Raw genomic sequence first — 21,525 nt, forward strand, 5'->3', positions numbered from 1 at the left:
TTCAAAGGCATGCTAAATGAAAACAGTACTACACCCTGAAAAAATTACATTTTTAAAAGTAACACTAAGCAGTCAGAAAACAGTCAACACCCTTACCTGTTTATTCTAGATACATTTATCTTCTTTGTAGAACAAATAATTAATAATTCACTTCCAAATTTCAGTGGTTGATTTTGTTGTTACATGGAAGGTGAAAAGAAAACTCCCCACCCTCCCTTGCAAAGTCTATAGTTATAACAAAAAGTGAAGCAAACAAAATCCAACCTGGTTGTTGGGAGTAGAGTCAGAAGGGGCACCGTAAATGAAGATGTGCCCAGTTGCTCCTAAATTCATTCTTTGTCACTCTTGGGAAAATAGTTCACCTCTGTATCTTTGGAGTGGGAGTGACACACTACTTCATTTACTTATTGATTTCATCATTTATTTTGAAGGGCATTATCCTATCAATATGGAAACTGATAATAGCATGTATTTCATATGAATCACTTGGTTAAAAATACACATAGCTTTTGTTACAATTTGGATGAAGTTACAAAAAAAGAGAATTGGGCGAGCTGAAAACTGGGGCAGAGGAAATCATAAGCATTGGTAATAAGATCACCCACCTCCATTTATCCAGTTACATGTCTTAAAGTTTAAAGTGTATATACCATTCTTGTCTAAACATAAATTGATACCATTCCATAATCCTAGTTTTTGAAAGCTTAGCAACCAAAAACATACATCCTAGCTGGCATTCAGTTAGTGCTGTGCATTCTGGAGTATTAATTAAAACTGGTACTTTTGTACTGGAAATAAAAGTAATAGATTAGGTTTAAATAGATAATTTGCTTAGTTCATAGTGATTTCTTCTGATTTTGGAAATTTTCACAGAGAAAGAGTTAAAGGAAATTTGGAAGTGACCATGTACAGTGTTCCCCCTGAAAGTGACAGAATTTTTGTGGTTTTCATTACTTAAATCGAAAAATTATAGTTATAATCAATAATTAAAATTAAAAATTTTACCAGTTGACAGAAAGAGAAATTGTTTATAGTCAATGTGCCTTTCAGCATTCTCTCTTGCCTTCTCCCTAAAGGGCTGATTAGAATGTAATAATTGGGGATGATAGCGGGAGGAAGACGACAATTCCATTTAATTAAAGATAATTTATTTTACTTTAAATTGGTGATGTCCCACATGAATAAGAGTAGATTTAGCAGATAGATTTATTAACGGGTACTGACATCTCAGTTGACAGAAAAAGCAAACATTTTCTTTCCTCATTGTTTTTATTGTGTCCCGTCACCTGAAACTGCTGTCACCCTGCTTCCTTTGCTGCTTGACAGAGCTGTAGACTTCTCCACCAAATATGCAATTATTGGTTTATCATTGAAACAAAGTTGATCCTCTTCTGAGTTAAAAACTAGGCCAAGAGCTTGAAAGGCTGTTCAGGCTTTCAGAGCTAACACTACAAATGCTCTCTTCTTAAATCACATTTTCTCAACTGATCCTTCCCATATCTAGTTCATGAGTAGATTGAACCTTTTGAATAAGGACCAAAGATTTCCTTTGGTCTTGGGTGAGGTGCTTGCATGAATATTCCTTTAATACCTTGAATGTCTTGGATAATGAAATGTGCCCCAAAAAACTACCATTTGCATTACTTACGTTCATTCCTGACAAGGAATTCTGCCCTTGTGTGATATGTTTGTTGTTGTCTCATGCAATTGTAAATGGATCTTGGAAGTTGGGACAGTTTTTTTTTTTTTAATTAGGAAGTAGATTCAAGAAATGCATGATATTGTTTTCATATAATCTCTCCTCAGTCTATAGTGGTTGTAAAAGTGTGCTGTTTAGCATACCTTTAGCAAAACTGTATTTATAATTCTATGTATCTTAAGGCACTTTTTAAATGCTTCTGACAAACTGCCTTCTGTTTTTCCAATTTCTATTTGATCTCTGTTACATTAGGTTTATTTGTCTCACTCTCACATTGAATTCCTATATTCTTGTTTATGTTTTCTGGTGTTCAGTCGTTTCTGTATGCTTGCCTAGTGTGTTTCTTTCGTACCATCTTCTTCACTGAATGAAACGCAGACCACCTTGGCCACTTCTTTCCTTCTGGGCTTCTTTTCCTATTCACAACTTCCGCCATTCACACTGACCCTCTAGCTTTACTTATATTTATTGCTCCTGCTGCTTTGTTGCTCTAATTTTCATATATATTTCCTTTATGCTAATATCCTTTCCTTAACTCTTTGGATTTCAGTGGTTTGTCTTTCTAGCTTTATTTAGAAAATTAGGCCATATAACTAATGTTTACACAGTAGAGAGGAAAATGAGATTGTTTCTTTCTTTTTTGGAGGTGGAGAGGTGAGAAGGTTGTGGTAGAGGTTTTCTTTTGTTTTAAACCAGATGGATTTATTTTGTCCTGCTTTGCAATTTCACAATTTCAAATTGATTTTAAATCAGTGATGGTGTTTTCAAGGATTAATTTTTATTAAATCTTGATTTTCATGTTGTGTTAACCTTTTCCTTCCCCTCAGCCAAAGGGTCTTGTTCCTTTTTTCTGTCCATTTCACTTGTTTGTTTTAATAACCTGATCTCCAGCCATTATTTTATCCTCAAACCTGCCACTTTTATCCATCTCTTTTTTTATTGTACTGTTGTCCTTACTTCACCTTTATCTTTTCTTCTTCTGTAATTATTACAGAATCTATGATACCTTCCCCAAAATTCTAACAAAGAATTCTGGAAAAGGAGAAATTGGGAAAGAGAGAAATTGCAAGTAATGTTTTTTGCTGAGCCCTAGGGAAGTCTGCTTGGATTTTTATATTCGACTGATTCTCCCCCCACCCCCGGCCGCCAGAGTTGCGCAGTCATGATTCTATGTAGTAGGGACATGAAGGCAAGAGTTTAAATAGACTAACACTGATCCTTAATTGGAGGTGATAATCCTACATATAAACTTTCAGGAGGGAAAGCGATCCTGCATTTTACATCAGGTAAACTCAGTTGCAGCCGTTGCCAGTAGCTGGGTCAGGGGTGTGTGTGTGTGTGTGTACTGGGAGCCAGGATGTGTGTGTGTGTGTGTGTGTGTGTGTGTGTGTGTACTGGGAGCCAGGTTGGAAGTGGGAAGAGAAGGGGGTGATCTGCGGCCAGCCACCTTTGCTTTCAGTGAGTCTCAGGTGGCTCCTCATTGCCTGGAAAGGAACAGGCACTTGAATCAGAATAAAGACCTAGCCTGTAAACTCAGTAGTACTGGTTCTTCTTTCCTTTCCCACTTGCAAGCTATTTTCTTTCTTTTCTGTCTGTTTTTATTATTTCTATGGCAAGTTTACTTGCCATGTCTTAAACACCTTCAACCTTTTTGTCTCTTCCTTTACTTTTTTGCTTTACTGCTATCAAGGAGTTAAGGAATTCCATTAAATTGGAGGACATTCCTCACCATAAGAGAAATCTGGATGGGATGCTTTTGACAACTGGGCTCTCTTTAGTAGCTTCTCTCTACTTGGGAAAATGTCAAATATTTTGAGAAATAAATGCATTGCCCCAAACTGAAAACACCACCACTTTTATTCTGTAAAAAAGGCATTCAGGGAGGGAGGCCTCCCCTATTCCCAGGAGGTCACAGGAACTGGGAGTGGCAAGAGGGAAGCTGCTAAACGGGCTCCAGATGCAGCTGTATCCAGGGGACGCCTCATGCCTGGTCATTTGGGTGGCTGAGCTTGTCCCACCTCCCCTTCTTCATGCCCTCCTCCCAGTCTCATCCTAGGCCCTCCCACCCCTAGGCCAGCCACAGGCCTCGCAGCAGACATCTGTGGGTCTGAGTTTCATATATCCAGCATGAAGTTCCCTCTCTCCCTCCCATTATGAATTCTGGGCTGTGGTCCTGCTTGCTCCTTGTGTGTCAGATTGAAGTTCTGATGCTGTCAGCCATGTCTGACCAATCAGCAAACAACACCACAGGATGAAATTTAAACAATGCAGATGCTCAGATACAGGGCTATGTTGCCTGGATCACGAAGGGAAAGCAGAGGTAAGGTCAGAGTCTCCCCAGAGTGGTCTATCTCGAGCCTGCCTGACTTGACACCTCTTGGGCTGCACTGTGCTGCTTTGACTTGTATGTTACCCATTCGCTTTGCACTACTTCTGTCTTCCCTGGCATTCACCAGAACTTTCATTTGAATTCGCTCTGCCCGGGTTACTTTACCACCTTCATCTGCTCACATCCTTTTCTCTTGGGTTGGTGCTGACTGTCATTAGGAATGTTCCTGGATTGCCTTGAGGTCGAGGGTCCTTGGCAAGTGCCACCTTGTTCAGGTCTTTTGTGGCCAGACTTTTAGGAATAGGGGACTGCTGAGGATCAGGGCAAATGGACGGAGTTAATAGGCCTTATTAATTTTCCCTCTGCAGGACAGTGGAATTTATCATTCGGTTACAACCACGGTTTTGTTTCTTACCATTGTGATGTATTGAATTGTAAATTGAGCTTAAATCATCTTTTTTTCTCAGAAACGGTTTACTTAGAAAAGATATAAATAGATACAACCTAAATGAGGATGAATCAGCTCATCTTCCAAGAGTTTTGGGGAGGAAAAAGGGAATTGATATCTCTCCCCCACCCCAACCCCCCCACCTTTTTTTTTTTTTTTTTTTTTTTTTTACAGTTTTTGGTGTTAGCTCACTAGATTACTGTTTGTAAAAGAAGAATCTCATCATCATCCTCTTCTGTTTTAAGTGTTTAGTTGGCCCTTTTATAATTTAAAGTGTTTACACGGTTATGTGCTCCCTAGGCCCATCTGGAAAATATTTAAACTTCATAAGATCTATAAGACTAAAATATCACATATAACGGGATAGGGAGAAGGAAGAAAAATTAGAGCCGTTGCTTGTGTTTAGAATAAGTTAGTTGTTTGTTCAGAAGCGGCTGCTGGAGGAATTGGAACAAATAGCTGTGTGCGGTGAACGATTGGGTCCAGAGCTGTACATTTCACCACAGAATGAGCCTTGGTTTGTGAAACTGACATTCTGTTGTGACTTCTAAATCCAAACAAATCTCTGCAAATTTCTGCCCGATCGAGTTAATAAGAAAATATATACATGCAGAGGCGAGAGCCGTATGCTACTTGTACTTCTGTCAGTGTTGGTGGAAATAAGAGACGGATTTTACCTACTGTATTACATTCAACCAGCAATTGGCAGAACCCCCAGCTCAGCGGGTTTTCCTGACTTTTTTTTCTGCTGTGAGAACAATGGGATGCAAAAGAGCTTCAGAAAAGGAGAGCAGCAGATACGGGATTGGGGTCACTTTTCTTCTAATTGCCTTGTAATTGGGGAGTGGTTTCCACTTTCCCACTATCTCACTGGTGGGAGGGGAGGAAGACAGATGTGGCTTAGCAGTAACGAGCTTTCTCCAGGCCGGATGTGCTGAGGGACCGGGGGAGGGGGGGGTCATTCCCTGCTCCGGGCCTGTGATCTGCTTCACACCTGTGCTCATTTCACCCCATGATCGATGACCTTGTATTAACCCAGCGTGACCTTTTGCCTTCGCCTGTTCTCTGGGACGAGCTCTTGGCTAGTGGACCCTCCTTTCTCTCTGATTTACAGGTGGTTACTGGAGCCACATACACTTGTTTTTCATGGTGCACTGTGCACTTAGCAGCCCGGCAAGACCTGCAATTTCATCCCTCTCAAGGGGCCAAGCAGGGGATTGGAAGGTGGGAGGGAGGAGAGTGCCGCGAGAGTGGTTGCTATTTGCATGTGCTTTTCTATTTTGTGGCTCATATGGTATCAATTACCATTTGATGGCAACGCCAGGCCTGAGGCCCTTCGCATGTTTGTCCTGTGAGAAAGATCTGGAAGAACCGACATACGGTTTTGATTGCAGCAATTGCAGGTTGATAGAATGAACACAGGGGTGAGGTGGGTGGGTTTTCCTTCCGGCCCTTTCCACTCTGGGTTGCTAATGTGCTTCCCTTGTGGAACTGGTCTTTTCATCATCCAGCCCCTCCCCACTTACCCCTCCCCCACCCCCCAACTCCCTGCCACTTTGCATTCCCTGCCCCTGCCTTCCAAATGACTGCCAGGAACATGTGGCCCACATTAAGGATCTTCAATTAAAACAAACAAAAAATTGTCCACTCTTCTGTTCAGTCCCAGAGCAGGTCAGTCCATCAAGATGGTCAGAACTATACCACAGTTAAGAAACAAATGGTTGGCATGGGGGGCAGATTCCCTCCAGAAGCTTGGGACATGTTTTAAAATGGCTATTAGTTCAGATTGTTAAACATCAAAATGATGCTGAAAAATAGCAGCAATACAGATTAACGTGGGGTGTGTGTGTGTGTGTATTTCATTTAAGACACCTCTTGGAATCTATGCATCTGCTGCATAGGGACAGGAAGATGATGATAATGGTTAGGAGTTCTTTGAGGTTCCATCTTTCCACACATCCCAGGCCATAAGACAATGAAAAGCAAGTGAGGCATGTGTGTCTCTAATTTCCCTTCCGAAGGAAGACGTTGGAGACTCATCTCCCATACACAGTGACTTCTCTCTTACTAAATTTGTGATGGTAGGGGGTACTCCTCATTACTGCAGCTCAGCAGGGATTGCATCTGTGAATATGCCAAGGGAGAGTCTACTACTGGGGAATGGAGAGGGGCAAAGAGGAGAAAAGAACATTATAGACACTTTGAATGTTACCCAGCAACTTTTTTTTGTTGTTTCAAAGCAACATCTTTCTATAATGCTTTCAAATTTACCTGTCTGGTAATCTGTTCTAAGATGGGTAGCCCATGAGGTTTTGACTTTTTTCACTTTGGCTATTGCATTTCAAAATATTACTCACAATTAGGAATTTATACAGTTTGAAACAATAATGTGGTATCTCATGAGTAAATGCTGCCATTAACATCTTCCTTCTTTTAAACTGAAAACCAGCAAACCAGAACCAAAAAAAAAAAAAAAAGGCAGAAACATGCTCCCCCAAGAAAGCTTTTTTTTTCCTTTGAGATGGAGTCTCGCTCTGTTGCCCAGGTTGGAGTGCAATGGCGCGATCTCGGCTCACTGCAACCTCCACCTCCCAGGTTCAAGCGATTCTCCTGTCTCAGCCTCCCAAGTAGCTGGGATTACAGGTGTCCACCACCATATCCATCTGATTTTTTGTATTTTTAGTAGAGACGAGGTTTCACCATGTTGGCCAGGCTGGTTTCGAACCCCTGACTTCAAGTGATCCACCTGCCTCGGCCTCCCAAAGTGCTAGGATTACAGGCGTGAGCCACGGCACCTGGCCAAGAAAGTTTTTTAAATGTGAGATGAATTATTAGTTCTGACGGCCAGCAATTGAAACCTCATCACACAGCTTGACATACTTCTTCATATTTATTTTAATATTAGAGCTGATCTTTATCAAAAGGTAGTAGAAACTAAAAAACTTAAATTATTGACCTAAATTGTAGGGAAATGTCTGTCTGATTGACTCTAGAGAGAAAACTGGCCGTATCTTTATAATGGTTACTGAATGTATATCTTCATGAGGCTACATTTTTTTTCTTTGCTCAAGCTTTCTCCTTATGATGTAGAGATTGGTGTATTAAATAATCATTTTTTAAAGAGTCTTGGTGACAATTATATTTTGCTATTTCACAATCTTCATACAATAGGATAAGTGTTTTCAGAGATACATTTGAATTCAGAGCAACTGGCAATTAATTGATTTGCTCTAGTCACATGTTCTAATGGTAGCTATTTGGTTATTTGCCTGATATTTAATGCACACATATGTAACCTTAAATCATCATTCATTGTGATAGCTTAAGACAACATTTCTGTTTGCTGCTCATGCCACTTTTAGCTACGTTTGAAGAGTGATGTACTGAGAAATTTAATTTGCTGGGTTTTTTTTCTAAAAACATTGCTTTCCTGAAATATATAGTATTGGGGGCTCATAGCAAAAAAACCGTAGTATATGGGTTGTGAGCCTGTCTTCGAACATGGTGGGTCACTTAACAGCAGCTGTGCTGGAGAGATATTTGATTTGAGAAGACTTTTTTGAATCTTCTCAGCCCTAACACCATTCTGATTTTGAAATAGGAAAATGGAAAAGAGTTTTAGGGAATAGAGATATCTCAGCCTTGAAAGGAAGCATAGGTAGAAATCTTTCAGTTCTCACTCAGATTAACCAGCATTCCTAATCTGGCTCCCCTCACAGAGGACAAAGAGTCTGCTGGGAAATGTGGGTTTATATTTGTAGAGACACACTACAGAGGCATGAGATAGTGTTAGATACCGGCTGGATGCTTTGTGCCCAACATTAATTTGGTTTGCAGATTGAAATTTAGGAAAGCTTGCAGAGGAGCCAATCTTTCTTATATACAGCACCTTTAAAAAAAAAAAAAGTGTCCACTACAATTAAAATCTGATTCAGTCTTCTAAAATATTACTACATTCAGTATAACTTTTAAAATGATCAAATGTAGATAGACATCAATGATGTTAAAAGATAAAAGCCCTCCTACATATAGTGTCTTAAACCTTATTTTTTTAAAAAAGGGATACCGCTTTTGCCAAAAGTCTCAATGTAGAGATACTCAAACTAACTGTCCTTGGAAGTCCCAAAAATTGCTAGGTTTTTTTTTTGTTTGCTTCTTTTTTGTTTTTGTTTTTGTTTTTGTTTTTTGTTTGTAGTTATTCACAAATGGAGAAATATTTATAAAATTGTATTCTAATTTGTAATGCATGCAAACAACCATCAGACCACACTTGAATCAGAGAGTTACATTTATAAACTGAGGAAAGAGGATGCCAGCACAATGCCTAATGGAGTGAAAAATTGTGCTTATTTTCACAGGACTCTCTTGGAGAGGAGCTAACTACTTTCCTGTCTCTTAATACCCAGACCCCCTCCCTCAGCCCTGACAGCACATTACAGAATGCATTCACTTAGCGTTTGAAGAGCTCACCACCTCCCTTTAAGATCTATTCTTGTTATTCATACATTGCAAATATGTACTTTTGTATCCACAAGGAAGACATTACTAACTTCAAGAAAGGCAGTGTCAATGAGGAGCAGGAAAATACAGTACGATACAAGCCTGCCAATGAAAGAATTATACTCAGACTCTATGTACTCTAACTGTTAAACAAAATTTGAACCTTTGAGGAAAAAATATTGGGGATTCTGATGAGTGTTTTTCCTCTTTCTTTCTTTTTTTTTTTTCTATTTGGAAATCATGGCTTCCTGATCCTGAGGGATAAAAAAAAAAAAAAAACCTCAAAGAAAAGACTTAACAGGCTTTCTGGACATCAAATAGTTCCTACAAAACAACACTCTGATGACTTGCATGTAAATAAATCAGAAACATATGAATTAAACTTCTCTCGAAATACATATGGGTTGAAAAATAGAGAGAAGTGCTGAGAAAATGTGTTTTGGGTTTTGCTGAGCCCATGACATTTGAAAAATAGTATGAGACACTGAACAAACACAAAGCATGGCTTGGCTCACCCATTCCTAGTATTAGCCTTCTAGTTCAATGGCAAATCAGTTTACCATGTGCCTAAATGTGAGCCACCTTGGTGCGCTCCCCCACACTTAATTATATGCAGTTTAAATTTTTTCAATTAGGAACTCAAAAATAACATTGCATTTCAAGGAAATGCAAATCTTAGCATTTTCTTACCTGGTTTGTTCACCTCAGACCATTTTAGAAAACACTACAGATCATTTCACCTTAGGAACAGTCACACTGATGTGGCCCTCTTTGGTGTGGCTGGCATATAACAGAAGAAACATATCATTTTTAAGAAACTGGCTCCAAAGACAATATTGCTATTAAATTGAAGCCAAAAACCACTGCAGGTAAAACATGATGAAGATGAAGGACACCCTCTCTTAGCCATATAGTAGAAGCCCAATCATAGACTCTCACCCTTACACCATGACTTGACTTCCTGCTCATTTTTATCCCTGAGTTCTGTGGACTTCTAAGCAGTGGAAGTTGTCATTCTGTTTCCCACATTGCACTCAAGAGAGCTAACATGAAAGATTCTAAATCCTGGGATTCCTCTGCATCTGGCTTTAAGTACAGGAGCAGAACACAGGGAATTTAAGGAACAAAAATAGCCAGAGCTTCAGGCTTCTTGCACTGATGGTAAGTCATTGACATGCACTTGGATGAAATCCTGTATCTGTTCTTTGGACTAGCACTATCGCCTGAGATTATCAGTTTCAGAGAGTTACAGAGAGGCAGTAGATTTCATCTTTCCTATTTCAGGAGGAGTTATTTTGGTTGTTAAAAAAAAAAAAAAAACACTTTAATGTACTTTTCCTAACTCCTTCACTCAGATGGTGGCAAGAAGTTTGACAGAATAAAGTAATTCAGCTAATATTTATCAAATGCCTACTGGTGAGTGAGGTGTTCGAATATAACCCTGAACAAGACAAGCATGAGATAGGCAAACAGACTACTATAACCTAGACTGATAATGCATTGATTGGGGCGTACAGGCTCCTTAAGGTAGATATACAAAGGACAACTAGTCCACATTTGGCCTTAGAGGAAGTGAAGTGCAAGGATGAATGGGAATTAAGCTGGCAAAATGCAAGGGTTATAACTGGAAGCAGGGGTGAGCATGGCATATCCGGTGACCAAGAAGTAGTTCAGAATGCCTGGAACTTATGGTACAAAAGCGTAACATAAAAGATGAGACTGAAAAGATGAACAGTGGCCTGATCAAAAAGCGACTTGTGAGCCCTATAAAGGAGTTGAGATTTTATCTTGAATATGACGAGGAGCCTTTCAAATGAGTATACCTGAGAAGTAATTGAATTTAAAAATCAAGAGGGATAGGAGGACCCGGAAAACTTAGAGTCAGAGAAGCCAAGGGAAGCAGATCTGACCAGAAGGAGGAAATTGTCAACAGTGTCAGATGTTGCTGAAAGATAAAAGTGACATTTGGCTGCAGCATCCAGGAGGTCTTGAGCAGTTTCATTGAAGTAGTGGGTGTGGAAGGAAGGTAAAGAAGTGGAGAACAGGCATTGCAAGATAATTTTCCATCATCATTGTCATCATCATCATCGTCATCACCGGAAAATGAGCATCAAATATCTTATCTACCAGACATAGAGAGTGACCAGGTAAGGAATGACACACCTGCAGCCTGGGAGATTTCAGAAAACAGATCATAAATATAAAACAGAAGACAGCAGCACATGGTACAACACATGCAAAGGGCAAAATGAGCAGTGTAGGCCAACGGGATGAAGAACAGGAAGAATTAGGGGGCAGGTGAAATGGGAGAGTTTTTCAAGCAGTCAATGCAGCTTGAGGTTTGCATTCTGTGTTGTGCCTCCTTATAAGTCAGTCCAACCTGTTTTTGAGGCTCCATCCAATGGAAATAGGAAACACTATCAAAGATGATGCATAGTCTTAACTTGCCTGTGACTTCTGATTATGTTTCTGAATTTGGAGAAGAAGATTAAAGTCATAAACTGACTCTTGGTTTGTTATAATTTCTTGCAACTGTTATTTTAAAAATCTGGACACAGGCCAAGGCAGGAGGATTCTCTGAGGCCAGGAGTTTGAGACCAGCCTGGGCAACGTAATGAGACCCTGTCCCTACAATAATGAAAGTAAATTAAAAAGAAAATCTGGATGCAGAAACTGAGGTATAGATACCACAAATATAGCAAGTCAGAGATACTCGTAAATTCTACATGGATGAGCTTCTTGAGAAATTCTGTACATCCAATGCTGGACAGCTGTGGAATTGCAGCATGATACCTTTCACATCTGGGTCATCTCCATATGATATCTTCTTCCTGGTACAAGGCCAGAAGTTCACCCCATGCACAACACCTATGGAAGCCACTCATGATTCAGAGGACAGTTTTTCTGAAAAAGGGTGCATGATGTATACTTCCCTTCAACACTAAAATTCTGCTGCATAAACTTTGTAAGTGAAGGAAAGGACGGGTTCTCTTCTACTTTGGCTGTCTTCCTTGTTTCCTATTTATTGGGTGCCTGCTTTGGGCAACCCATTGTGTTGGATGTGCTCTAAACCACAATCTTTGCTCCTAAGGAGCCCATAGTATTTATCGGGGGATATGACCTGGATAATTCATATAAGATATGAATTTCTTTCTTTTTTTTTTTTTTTTTGAGACAGATTCTCACTCTGTCGTCTAGGCTGGAGTGCAGTGGCGCGATCACGGCTCACTGCAACCTCTGTCTCCTGGGTTCAAGCAATTCTCATGCCTCAGCCCCCTGAGTAGCTGGGATTACAGGCACCCACCACCACACTCAGCTAATTTTTGTATTTTTAGTAGAGATGGCGTTTCACTGTGTTGGCCAGGCTGGTCTTGAACTCCTGACCTCAAGTGATGTGCCCACCTCAGCCTCCCAAATTCCTGGGATTACAGACGTGAACCACTACGCCTGGCCAAGATATGAATTTCTAAATAAAAAAAAAATTTTTAAAAGTCCTTGGAAAGTTTAGAAGATGAAATACATTTAATGAAAGTTGAGCTCATTCTTCCCCAATATTTGTTCCATATTCCTCTCCATATTATACTATTAGTACACAATCCTGTTTGGACTTACTGGAAAAAACATGTCCACATGTCAAGAAACTTTCAGTTTAAGAACACTGAGGTTCATCAACATCAAAAAATATTTTCAGCATCATTCAGGCGCTGGACATGCACCACAAATTAAATACCTTAGGGCCCCTACTATTTCAGTGTTTTCTCAGTGTCTTGTCGCAGTGGTAAATGCTATGAACTACATTTTTCAAATGAATATTGAAGATTGAGAAAGAGGTTAAGAACCTCTATCTATTAATGATAGAATCAAATCTAGAAAGATGTCTCCTGCTCTGTAGAGCACATTAGGGATCATTATTTATAGCCATTTGGCTCTCTTAAGACATTTTGGCAATGAGGGAAAAATCATAGGTTCATTTTCTCGGTAGAATGAAGAACATTGAGTTTGCTAACAAAGAGAACATGAGTGACTTTGGTAAGAGAGCAGTTTTTATTTCAGTGGAAAGGCAGCCTCCTCTCCTAATAATAGCTACATTATTTACCTAAATGTTCCATGTAGCAACTGATAACAAGACTTACTGCTTAAGAAATTTGGCCATCATCTTGTCCTCTCTACTAGAATTCCATCTGCCTACAGATGGGCCCTTGCTAATATTTTTTTTCTGAAGGACAACATGTAACTTAAGGGCCTACTAGTATGTGTTATTTTGTTTTTTTTTAATTGAGGTGAAAGTTACATAATGTAAAATTAACCATTTCGAAGTAAACCATTCAGTAATATTTAGTACATTCACAATGTTGAGCAATCACTACATCTGTCTAGTTCCAAAACATTTTCCTCAGCCCAGAAGGAAACTCTGTATCCATTAAGCAGTTCCTTCCTATCCCCCTACTTCTATGCTTTATAAACCTTTAATTTTAATGTTACAGACACACACAGGCATACACATACATACATGCTATACACACACATGTGTATATGTATAATGTGTGTAAATATGTAAATATAGATGTATAATGTGTGTAAATAAATGGATGTGTGTATGTGTATATACGTATATGTACACATATACATATATGTACACATACGTATATGTACGTATACATATATGTATCTACGCATATGTATATACGTGTATACACACACATTCATTTATGTTTATTTATAGATTAAGAAGTTCCAGACAGAGGACCTAATATTTCCTAAGTATGTAAACAAAGAACTATCTATTTTAATGAATGTTTCTCCACCAGGAAAAAGAAAAATAGGAAACATTCCTTGCTTCTTTTAACCTGTGTGTATATTTCTCTTAAATTCTCACTAGATGCTAATTTATCAAGGAAGACAAAAAAGACAGAAATAATTCTGAGCCTTTTGTTGTGTAAAACTGCTGCTCTTCTTGTAAAGACATTTTCTCATTAATTTCATCAACACAGAGAATTTTAAACTGCTTCTCTTAATTTTAAGCAATCGTCTGGGTTTTACATTTCTGTTTTTGAAAATCCAAAATTATTGAACAAAGTAATTTAGTTAGCAAAGTTTACATTTCTTGGAAAGAAATATGAAAGGGTCATTCTTACTATAATTTTTATCGTTAAAGAAATTGCTGTTGTTCGCATTTATTTATGCCCTCCTCATTCTGGAATAATATTTGAGGTAGCCAGTAGCACATTTTTTTGAATTAAGAAAAAGTTAGATCAAATGAAAAAATACTTAAAATTTAAATATTTAGAGAAAGCCAACTCAATTATATTTTAAATATGCCTGAAGTCATGAACTAATTATTGTTGATCATTTAGTCTTCTGGTCCTGTTTCAGGAATATTGTTGCCCTTCTTAATTAATCTTTCACCTCCTTTAAGAAGTATTTCTGAATAACCCTGTAGGATAACTTCCTTTACAGTTCTTTAGCACATATGGTTTGTACAAAAGACTACTCACTTTATCACATTTTCTAGTTGCTTGTTGTACATCATAAATCTCCCAACTAGTTCCTAGTGAAAATTCTGCCCTTCTAATTTTTTGTATGTAATTTATCAAAGCACCTAGCCTTGTGCTAGCTAAAAGCTCTGCTCTGAGTTAAATTAGTGAAATATTGCTGGTTGATTTCACCTAAAAGTTTGCCCTGGGCATGAGGGAAGAGGGTGGGCATTTGAATGGGTAACAGACAGAGAAGCAGCTGATTGGACATAGATGTTGACAACTTGCATACTTATTTTTTTCATTTCAATCTGTGCCACAGAGTCATACATTTGGTAATTATTTCATGCTTTTGTTTTCAGTTGAAAGTAGTTAGGGCCATATGTTTTGACAGAAAAAAGATAATTCGTACTTTTTTTCAGCTTTATGAAAGGGAAGATGGGGTAACAATTTTACAGTGTACCATGGCAGTGATTCCTGTTCAAAACTTTACCAGATTGGAAACTCACTGTTCATAACAATTATCTTGGTAAGCAGAAGATGAAGGCATCTGTTTAAAGCACCCAGAGTTAAGTTTGATGCTTCAAAGCACAGCAGAGTTCATTTATAACTCTACTTAGCACTATTAGATATCTTTAACAAATATGAAACGTTGCCCACCAGATTCCTTAGACTGCAGGTGATTTGGAAGGATATTCTGGTCAAGTGCTAACTTCTGACCGAGGATTTCGAGTGAAAAGACCTAGGTTATAACCCCATTCCTGCCCTTACTCTGTCATGTGACTCATGGAAAAGGAAGGTACTTAACTCACTCCAAGCTTATGTTCCCGAATGTATAAGATGGGTGGCATGGTTGACCACTTGGATAGATAATCCATCTCAAAATGATGATTAAAGAAGATAATGGATGAGAAAAGTCCTTTTGATTTAAAGTACTATGAAGATACGAACTTTTAATAATGACTAATGATAGAATTTTGTCAAATTTCCTTTACGTAATTAAGTTCAAGATCAAAGAATATATCTAGCGAAGTACCTATGTATTTTCTTTTGTGAAATGTTTCTTTTAGTATTATCGTTATTATTTTATGTCTGTTAGAATCTGGGCCTCACTGTCTTTTCATTCTTGCTTGAATGTCGACTCTTCAAAATGTGACTTTCTGCTTGTGTCTGATGCAACTTTCTTCCTGATTGCTCTTGCTTCCTGGGAACGAATAGGTACTTAGGAATGATGGCTTTTTGGCTGTCTGTGCTTATTAAGTACAAACACAGCACTAAAGACATTTGGGACTGGAGAAAATAAGACGAGCGCCTTCAGGGTTGTATGCAAAAGGTCAAACTATAATGTAGTTAGCATTTTTCTTTGTACTGCTTTCCCTTCTTGTAACACCCTCTCAGGACTCTCATACCTTCTCTACTTTCCAAAAATGCTTTCTAAAAATTGATTATTGGGAAAAGATCTGAGACCTCATTGCACTGAAGTGAAATTACTGCTAACAAACTGTGACAGCATTTCCCAAAGACAGGGAGTGATTGGAGATGTGATGAAAAGTGGGTTTGTGACTGTGGAAACTCTTCCAGGGATGTAGGCTTTTACCCCTCTTGGTAATGTACCTTGACAAAAGTCTGCAGCAACGAAATTAACTTGTTCACTCCGATCGCATCTAAACTTATTTGAGCTTAAGTCCTTTCTTAAGGATGTCAGCTTTAGGCTTCAGGCATCAACCTGTGGACTAGAATTCAAAGGGAAAAGGGTGGGGTATGGTGCTCTTAAAATCTTTAGGACCATTATAGGTAATTCCAAGTCCTAAAGAAAGCTCAGCCCTAAACACGTCAGAGAAGTGGAATGCACTAAAATATATTTTGGCAGAACCAATGAATGTTTATCTTTCTCTATGTGATGATGTTATTCTTAGTTTGACGTGTATCCTGCGTGTGGTGTGTTTATTCATTCATGCATGCATACACTTAGTAAAGTTTTGAGCCTATTCTGTGCCAGGCATTACATGCACACACACATATGCCCAAGCACACCTGCACTTTTTTTTTTTTTTTTTGGTAATGCTCTTTTTACGTTATTGTTTCTGCAACTGGCTATCCTTAGCAGGCCTTCTTAGTATACAATAGGGTATAGAAGAAATAACAATCAACATTGGAGTAAACCTAAAATTAATTTCTGCTTTATTGTAGAGTCATAGAATTTGTTTTCCTCTGGAAAACGTGCTGCCCTCATTTAATTGATAAAACAGTGCTTTTGGAGGTCACAAAGCTATTTTTTGGCAGATACAACCAAACCTCTTTTGATGCTCCAGCACCTCCTAATGAAGCAGTAGTCATCATCTAAAACAAAAAGCAATCGGTTGCTAACGGGGGAGAAAGTGTTGAGATGTGAGATGATCTGTTAGACATAATTGACAATCATGAATTTGATATGATAGGTGTAAACAGAGATATAAATAATTTAGTTACATCTGTTTAAGATTTAAGATAACCAGAAGCAATAATGGTTAATTGAAATAATATATCAGGTTCTCCTTAACATTACCTTGAATTTCTTCACACGCACATCAGTGCATTTGGTAAATAAAAGTTTGGAAACAACTTAGTTAGGTGTTTAGAACATATTAGAGTTGTGATGTGCTTAGCATCCGCAGTCTTTTATCTGTGCCAACCCTGAGCCTGGTAATGAAGCCAACTCCCACATGAATAAGTAACGTAAGGAGTGTAACCAGGAAGAAGTCAGGATTTCACCTGGACCAAATTTTAAGCAATTAAGTGTTTCAAGAGATCTTTAGCCAGGTGTAACTTAATCAGTTTAAGGCACTCTCAGCTAGGGCCAAGGTACTCATAATGTTGGCAGTGGGCACTCCTCTGATACACCACGTTGAAAGTAATAGGAAATACAGAGTGTCTGCTCAGTTATTGCCAAGAGCAAGAGAAATGCAGGTGTAAAAATATAAAGAAGTATTTGGAGCCAGAGGCAAGTACACATAGACAAGACTTTATTTACACTTCACTTTAATAGTTCAGATAATAATATGGTGGTTTTTAATCAGTTTAGTGGGCTGATATTTAGTCGTGGGTCTGGTTTCACCACTAAACCCTAGTGTAATTCTCAGCTGATTACTTAACCTCTCTCCATCTCTAGTAATATTAAACAAGTATATTAATACCTGCTGCATCTTAGCTCAACTTTATGTCTGGAAGACAGATGAATGGTCCTGCTTCTTGCAGTAACACACAAGAACCTCCTTTGTGCTACCCTGGCTGAGATGATCTTGTGTTCTTCTCTATGGGCAAAACAGCCCTAGGCTGCTAAATGGCCAGGCAGTATAGGGGACCTAGGACTCTACAAAGCTGGGTTTTGGTAGGAGTCCATGAGCACCGCGGAGAGAATTCTTACTTATCAGGAGATATGGTTATAGTACTTAAAAACTCAGACTCCAAAACAAGACTACATGGTTTTGAATCTCAGTTTTGCCAGTTTATTAGCTGTGTGACTTTAAGCAAGTTGCTTAACCTCTCTGTGCCTCAGATCCCTTAGCCATAAAATTGGGATGATAATGAAACAATAGGGTTAGTATGTAAGCAAAATGAGTATATGTACAGTTTGGCTGCAATAGAGCTGATAGGTGTAAACAGATATAAATAATGACTTCTTTTCTGAAAATGACTTCTTTTCTGTTTTTCTCATTGGTGATCCCTGCAGTCACTGGGATGGCTGCGGGAATTCAGTAGGATAATATTGGAAAATAGCTTAAATCTCAAATGTTCTATAGCTGTGATAACATCACTATGACATCATAGCAGAGTAAGCCCACTCACATCTCTCCTGGCAGTTTTGCTGCCTCAGAGTTGGAGTAATAACTCACTGAAAATACTTCCAAAATAATGAGCCACTCTGCAGATGTAATCTGTAATATTATTCTTTCTAATTATTAGTGGCTCCGTCTTAAGTTCTTTTGTTTTAATTGAAGCAGGGTTTTTTTCCCCCTTGTAAATTTCTATACATGTCAAAGGCTACAAACTCATTTTTATTTAGAGTTTGAAATTTGATTTGAAAAATATACTGCAGCCAGCTATATGAAAAACGTAAGAGGATATTGTTGATTTTTGACTGAAGAGAAGAAAGAACAAGGTAGAGCTGCCTAGCCATGAAGAACGCCAGGGTTTTTGTAACCCCTGGCGTGCTTTGCATGCAGAAGGCACACACTTAAATCGGCGCGGCTCACTTTTTTTACTGTGCCTTTGCTGAGCTTGCTGCAGGCTGAGTGCACTGGTAGAGGAGTGCAGGGCTGTGTTCTGGTCACCCCTGCCTGCTCAGGCCTCTCCTGCTCCTTTATGGATCACCCAGGTCCCTGCTGCTTCCTGGTGCCGTCTCCTGGATCCTCTTGACATTTTTCTGTTCTGTAATTTGATTGACAGTTACAAACAAGGGAGGGGACTGAAACTCTTACCGTTTTGTGACTTCCTAAAACGGGAAAGGAAATTTGGTGGATGAGAAGGGAAAAACACTTCTTGGCTGAAATTACTTATAGGATTTAGCCCCAGGTTTAATGTACTCATGAATGAATAATGACTCAGCTGATATTTAGAAGCTGGGAAAATTATATGATTTTTGTGATGGGGTGTATAGATATGGATGTATACTTGAAGCGATTTGTGTTCTAAATATATTAACATGCTCAGGGAATTTCTTTTTGGGGAAATACATATATTCTTTTTCGTAGATTTTTGTGGTGCATCCTGGTAGAGGGAAGATGGGTCATTGCTCAGTTAGTAAAAATAAAATATGAATATCATACACATAAATGGTACATTTTACACTTTTTGATAGTTGTGAAATACTCTTTTTTTTTTTTTCAAACTACCAATAAAGAGAATTTGAGGAGTAAAACTCTTCTTACCATGAATTGTTTTGGGGCACTTAGAACTATTTGGTTAATTCTTTTAAATACTCCAACTGATTTAGATGGAGTAAAAGTGTCACAATTTTAACAGCTTATACCGGTGAAATGTTTCCGCTTATAAGAAATACCCTCCTATTTGTCAACATACTGAAGACGTGTATGTGTTATTTCTAAGCACATTTCCTATTTATGTGATAATGGAGATTGCCCTTTAACCATCACTTGGACGTGAAGGAGGATTCTTCTTCCTCCAATTAGTAAATATCCCTTGACTTAATACTGAAAATATGTGAGGTGAATGAGCTTTAATCCTGTGGTTTGGTTTGGTTTTTGGTTGTTTGCAGTCTTGGACTGTTCACCTGCACTGTCCTGTGCCTTTGAGTATGATTAACTGCCTTGACGCCTTACACTGCATTACACAACTCTTACTTCTTGGCATTTCTTGACTAATCTCTCATGCCGTTTGACTGCCCATTGGAATCTTTAAGTTAGCTACTTAGGAAAGACTTTAGGAAGGAGAAAGCCAAGAGAACTGGCAGAGAAGTCAGGAGCCTGGGCTCTGTCCAGGCCCTGGGGTAAGTCCTTTCACCTCTTCCTTTGACTCCTTTACAAAATGAAGTTGAACTCATTTGAGCTTTAAAAAGATGGCGCCAAGAGGCAAGACAGAGGGCAGCAGATGTGAAAGTAACATGAAACAAAGGAACGTTTGAAAAAAAAAAAAAAAAGGTAGGAAAAGATTTTGACAAATAGTACTAAAAACAAAGAAAGAATATAGAATAGAGCGAGCCAATTATACTGATAATTACAATTATCAGTATTGTATAAACTACAGCAAAAAAAGCTAAAAATATATTCAGCTTTTATTGTCCATAAAAAGTGATCACACCATGTCTAACTGTAATTCCTTTGTCAAAAACACTAGAGGCCAAGGACTAAATTGCAGATTCAGAGTTTCTTCCTTTTACTTCCTGCATATCCAGAAACCTGGGGTCATAGATACTCTTCCATGGTGTGTTGTTTGGCACAACTTGCAAGTATTTTGGCAGATGGTTAGAAAAAAAGACTTTAAGAAATATGCAATAGTACGCAGGACTCTAAATATAATAAATAAAGCTAAGATCTCAGTATCCTGCCATTCATTACAATCAACATTTATTGAACAGCAGTTATATGCCAGGTAGCAGGGATACCTAGAACTTGCCTCTCCCACTAGCACTCCAGAAGAGTTCCTGCTTTCCCAGCCTAAAGGAACAGCAAATCTTACATGAACTAGGCTTACTGTGATAGCTGTCTTGATGGCGAGTGGCAAACATGGCCCAGTGCCTTCCTCATAGATGAACATGACTCTACACTGGGACTCCCCGGTAGACTTTTTTGTGATGATGAGAAAGTCCTTTGTTGGTGATATTCAGTATGGTAACCAGTGACTGTATGTGCTGTTGAGAACTTGAAGTATGACTTCTGTTACTGAGGGACAGAACATTTAATTTTATTTAACTTTGGTTGAGTTTAATTCAGATAACTACATATTACTAATGGCTACTGATTGGACAGCAGCTTTCTAGACCCATTTGTAAAAATAATTATAAGCAATGAGTACCTCTTATGAGATAGAATTAATAATCCCATTTATTGAGTGCCCATGACAGATTAAGAATTATGCTTGACATATATTATCCCTAATCCTCACAAGAATGGTTCATTTGACAAATAAGAGAACCGAGGTTCTGAGAGATAAATTGCTTTGTTATGTCCTCGCAAAGAATTGTGAGAGCTGGAATTTGAACCTAATTGGTCAGACTCCAGAGGCAGGTGATTTCTAGTATCCTGCCAAATCTGTATATGTACTGTCCGGATGCTGTGTCTTCTGAGTACATCTTCTCCTTGCTTTATGGATTAGTTAGCAATGTCTTTATCTTGGTCCCATAGGACAATTACAGGGTCCATCTTATCTCTTCTGAATATGGATGTATCCCTGCACTGGAACTATTCGTTTTTCTTACTGAGACCTGTGTCCTTCAAAAAATATTAAGAGTTGAGGGTCCAACCCAGCTTCTTGAGTAGTAAACTAATCACCTGCAAGTATATTTCCCCAGTAGATGCTGAGAGAAGCATCAAAGTACATGGGTAGTTCTGTGGACATCAGTGGCACTCAGTAAACTCTT

The 21,525-nt window shown here is 38.6% G+C and overlaps 1 protein-coding gene across 32 annotated transcripts in view; it reads left to right on the plus strand.

Annotated features, from left to right (window-relative positions):
* TCF4 (transcription factor 4) overlaps positions 1 to 21,525 on the plus strand; it is a 412,360-nt gene that overhangs the window by 329,174 nt on the left and 61,661 nt on the right. For 2 of the 32 annotated variants that reach the window (XM_055298482.2, XM_055298501.2), the window contains exon 1: positions 3,774 to 4,019. The exons of the other annotated variants lie outside the window; for them this stretch is intronic. In XM_055298482.2, the coding sequence (XP_055154457.1) occupies positions 3,951 to 4,019 (69 nt within the window). In that variant the 5' untranslated portion in view covers positions 3,774 to 3,950. Of the gene's footprint in view, positions 1 to 3,773; positions 4,020 to 21,525 lie in introns of those variants that run through there. 32 annotated transcript variants of the gene reach the window in all.

The sequence above is a fragment of the Symphalangus syndactylus genome, chromosome 1, assembly GCF_028878055.3.
Source record: "Symphalangus syndactylus isolate Jambi chromosome 1, NHGRI_mSymSyn1-v2.1_pri, whole genome shotgun sequence".
Classification (NCBI taxonomy): domain Eukaryota; kingdom Metazoa; phylum Chordata; class Mammalia; order Primates; family Hylobatidae; genus Symphalangus; species Symphalangus syndactylus.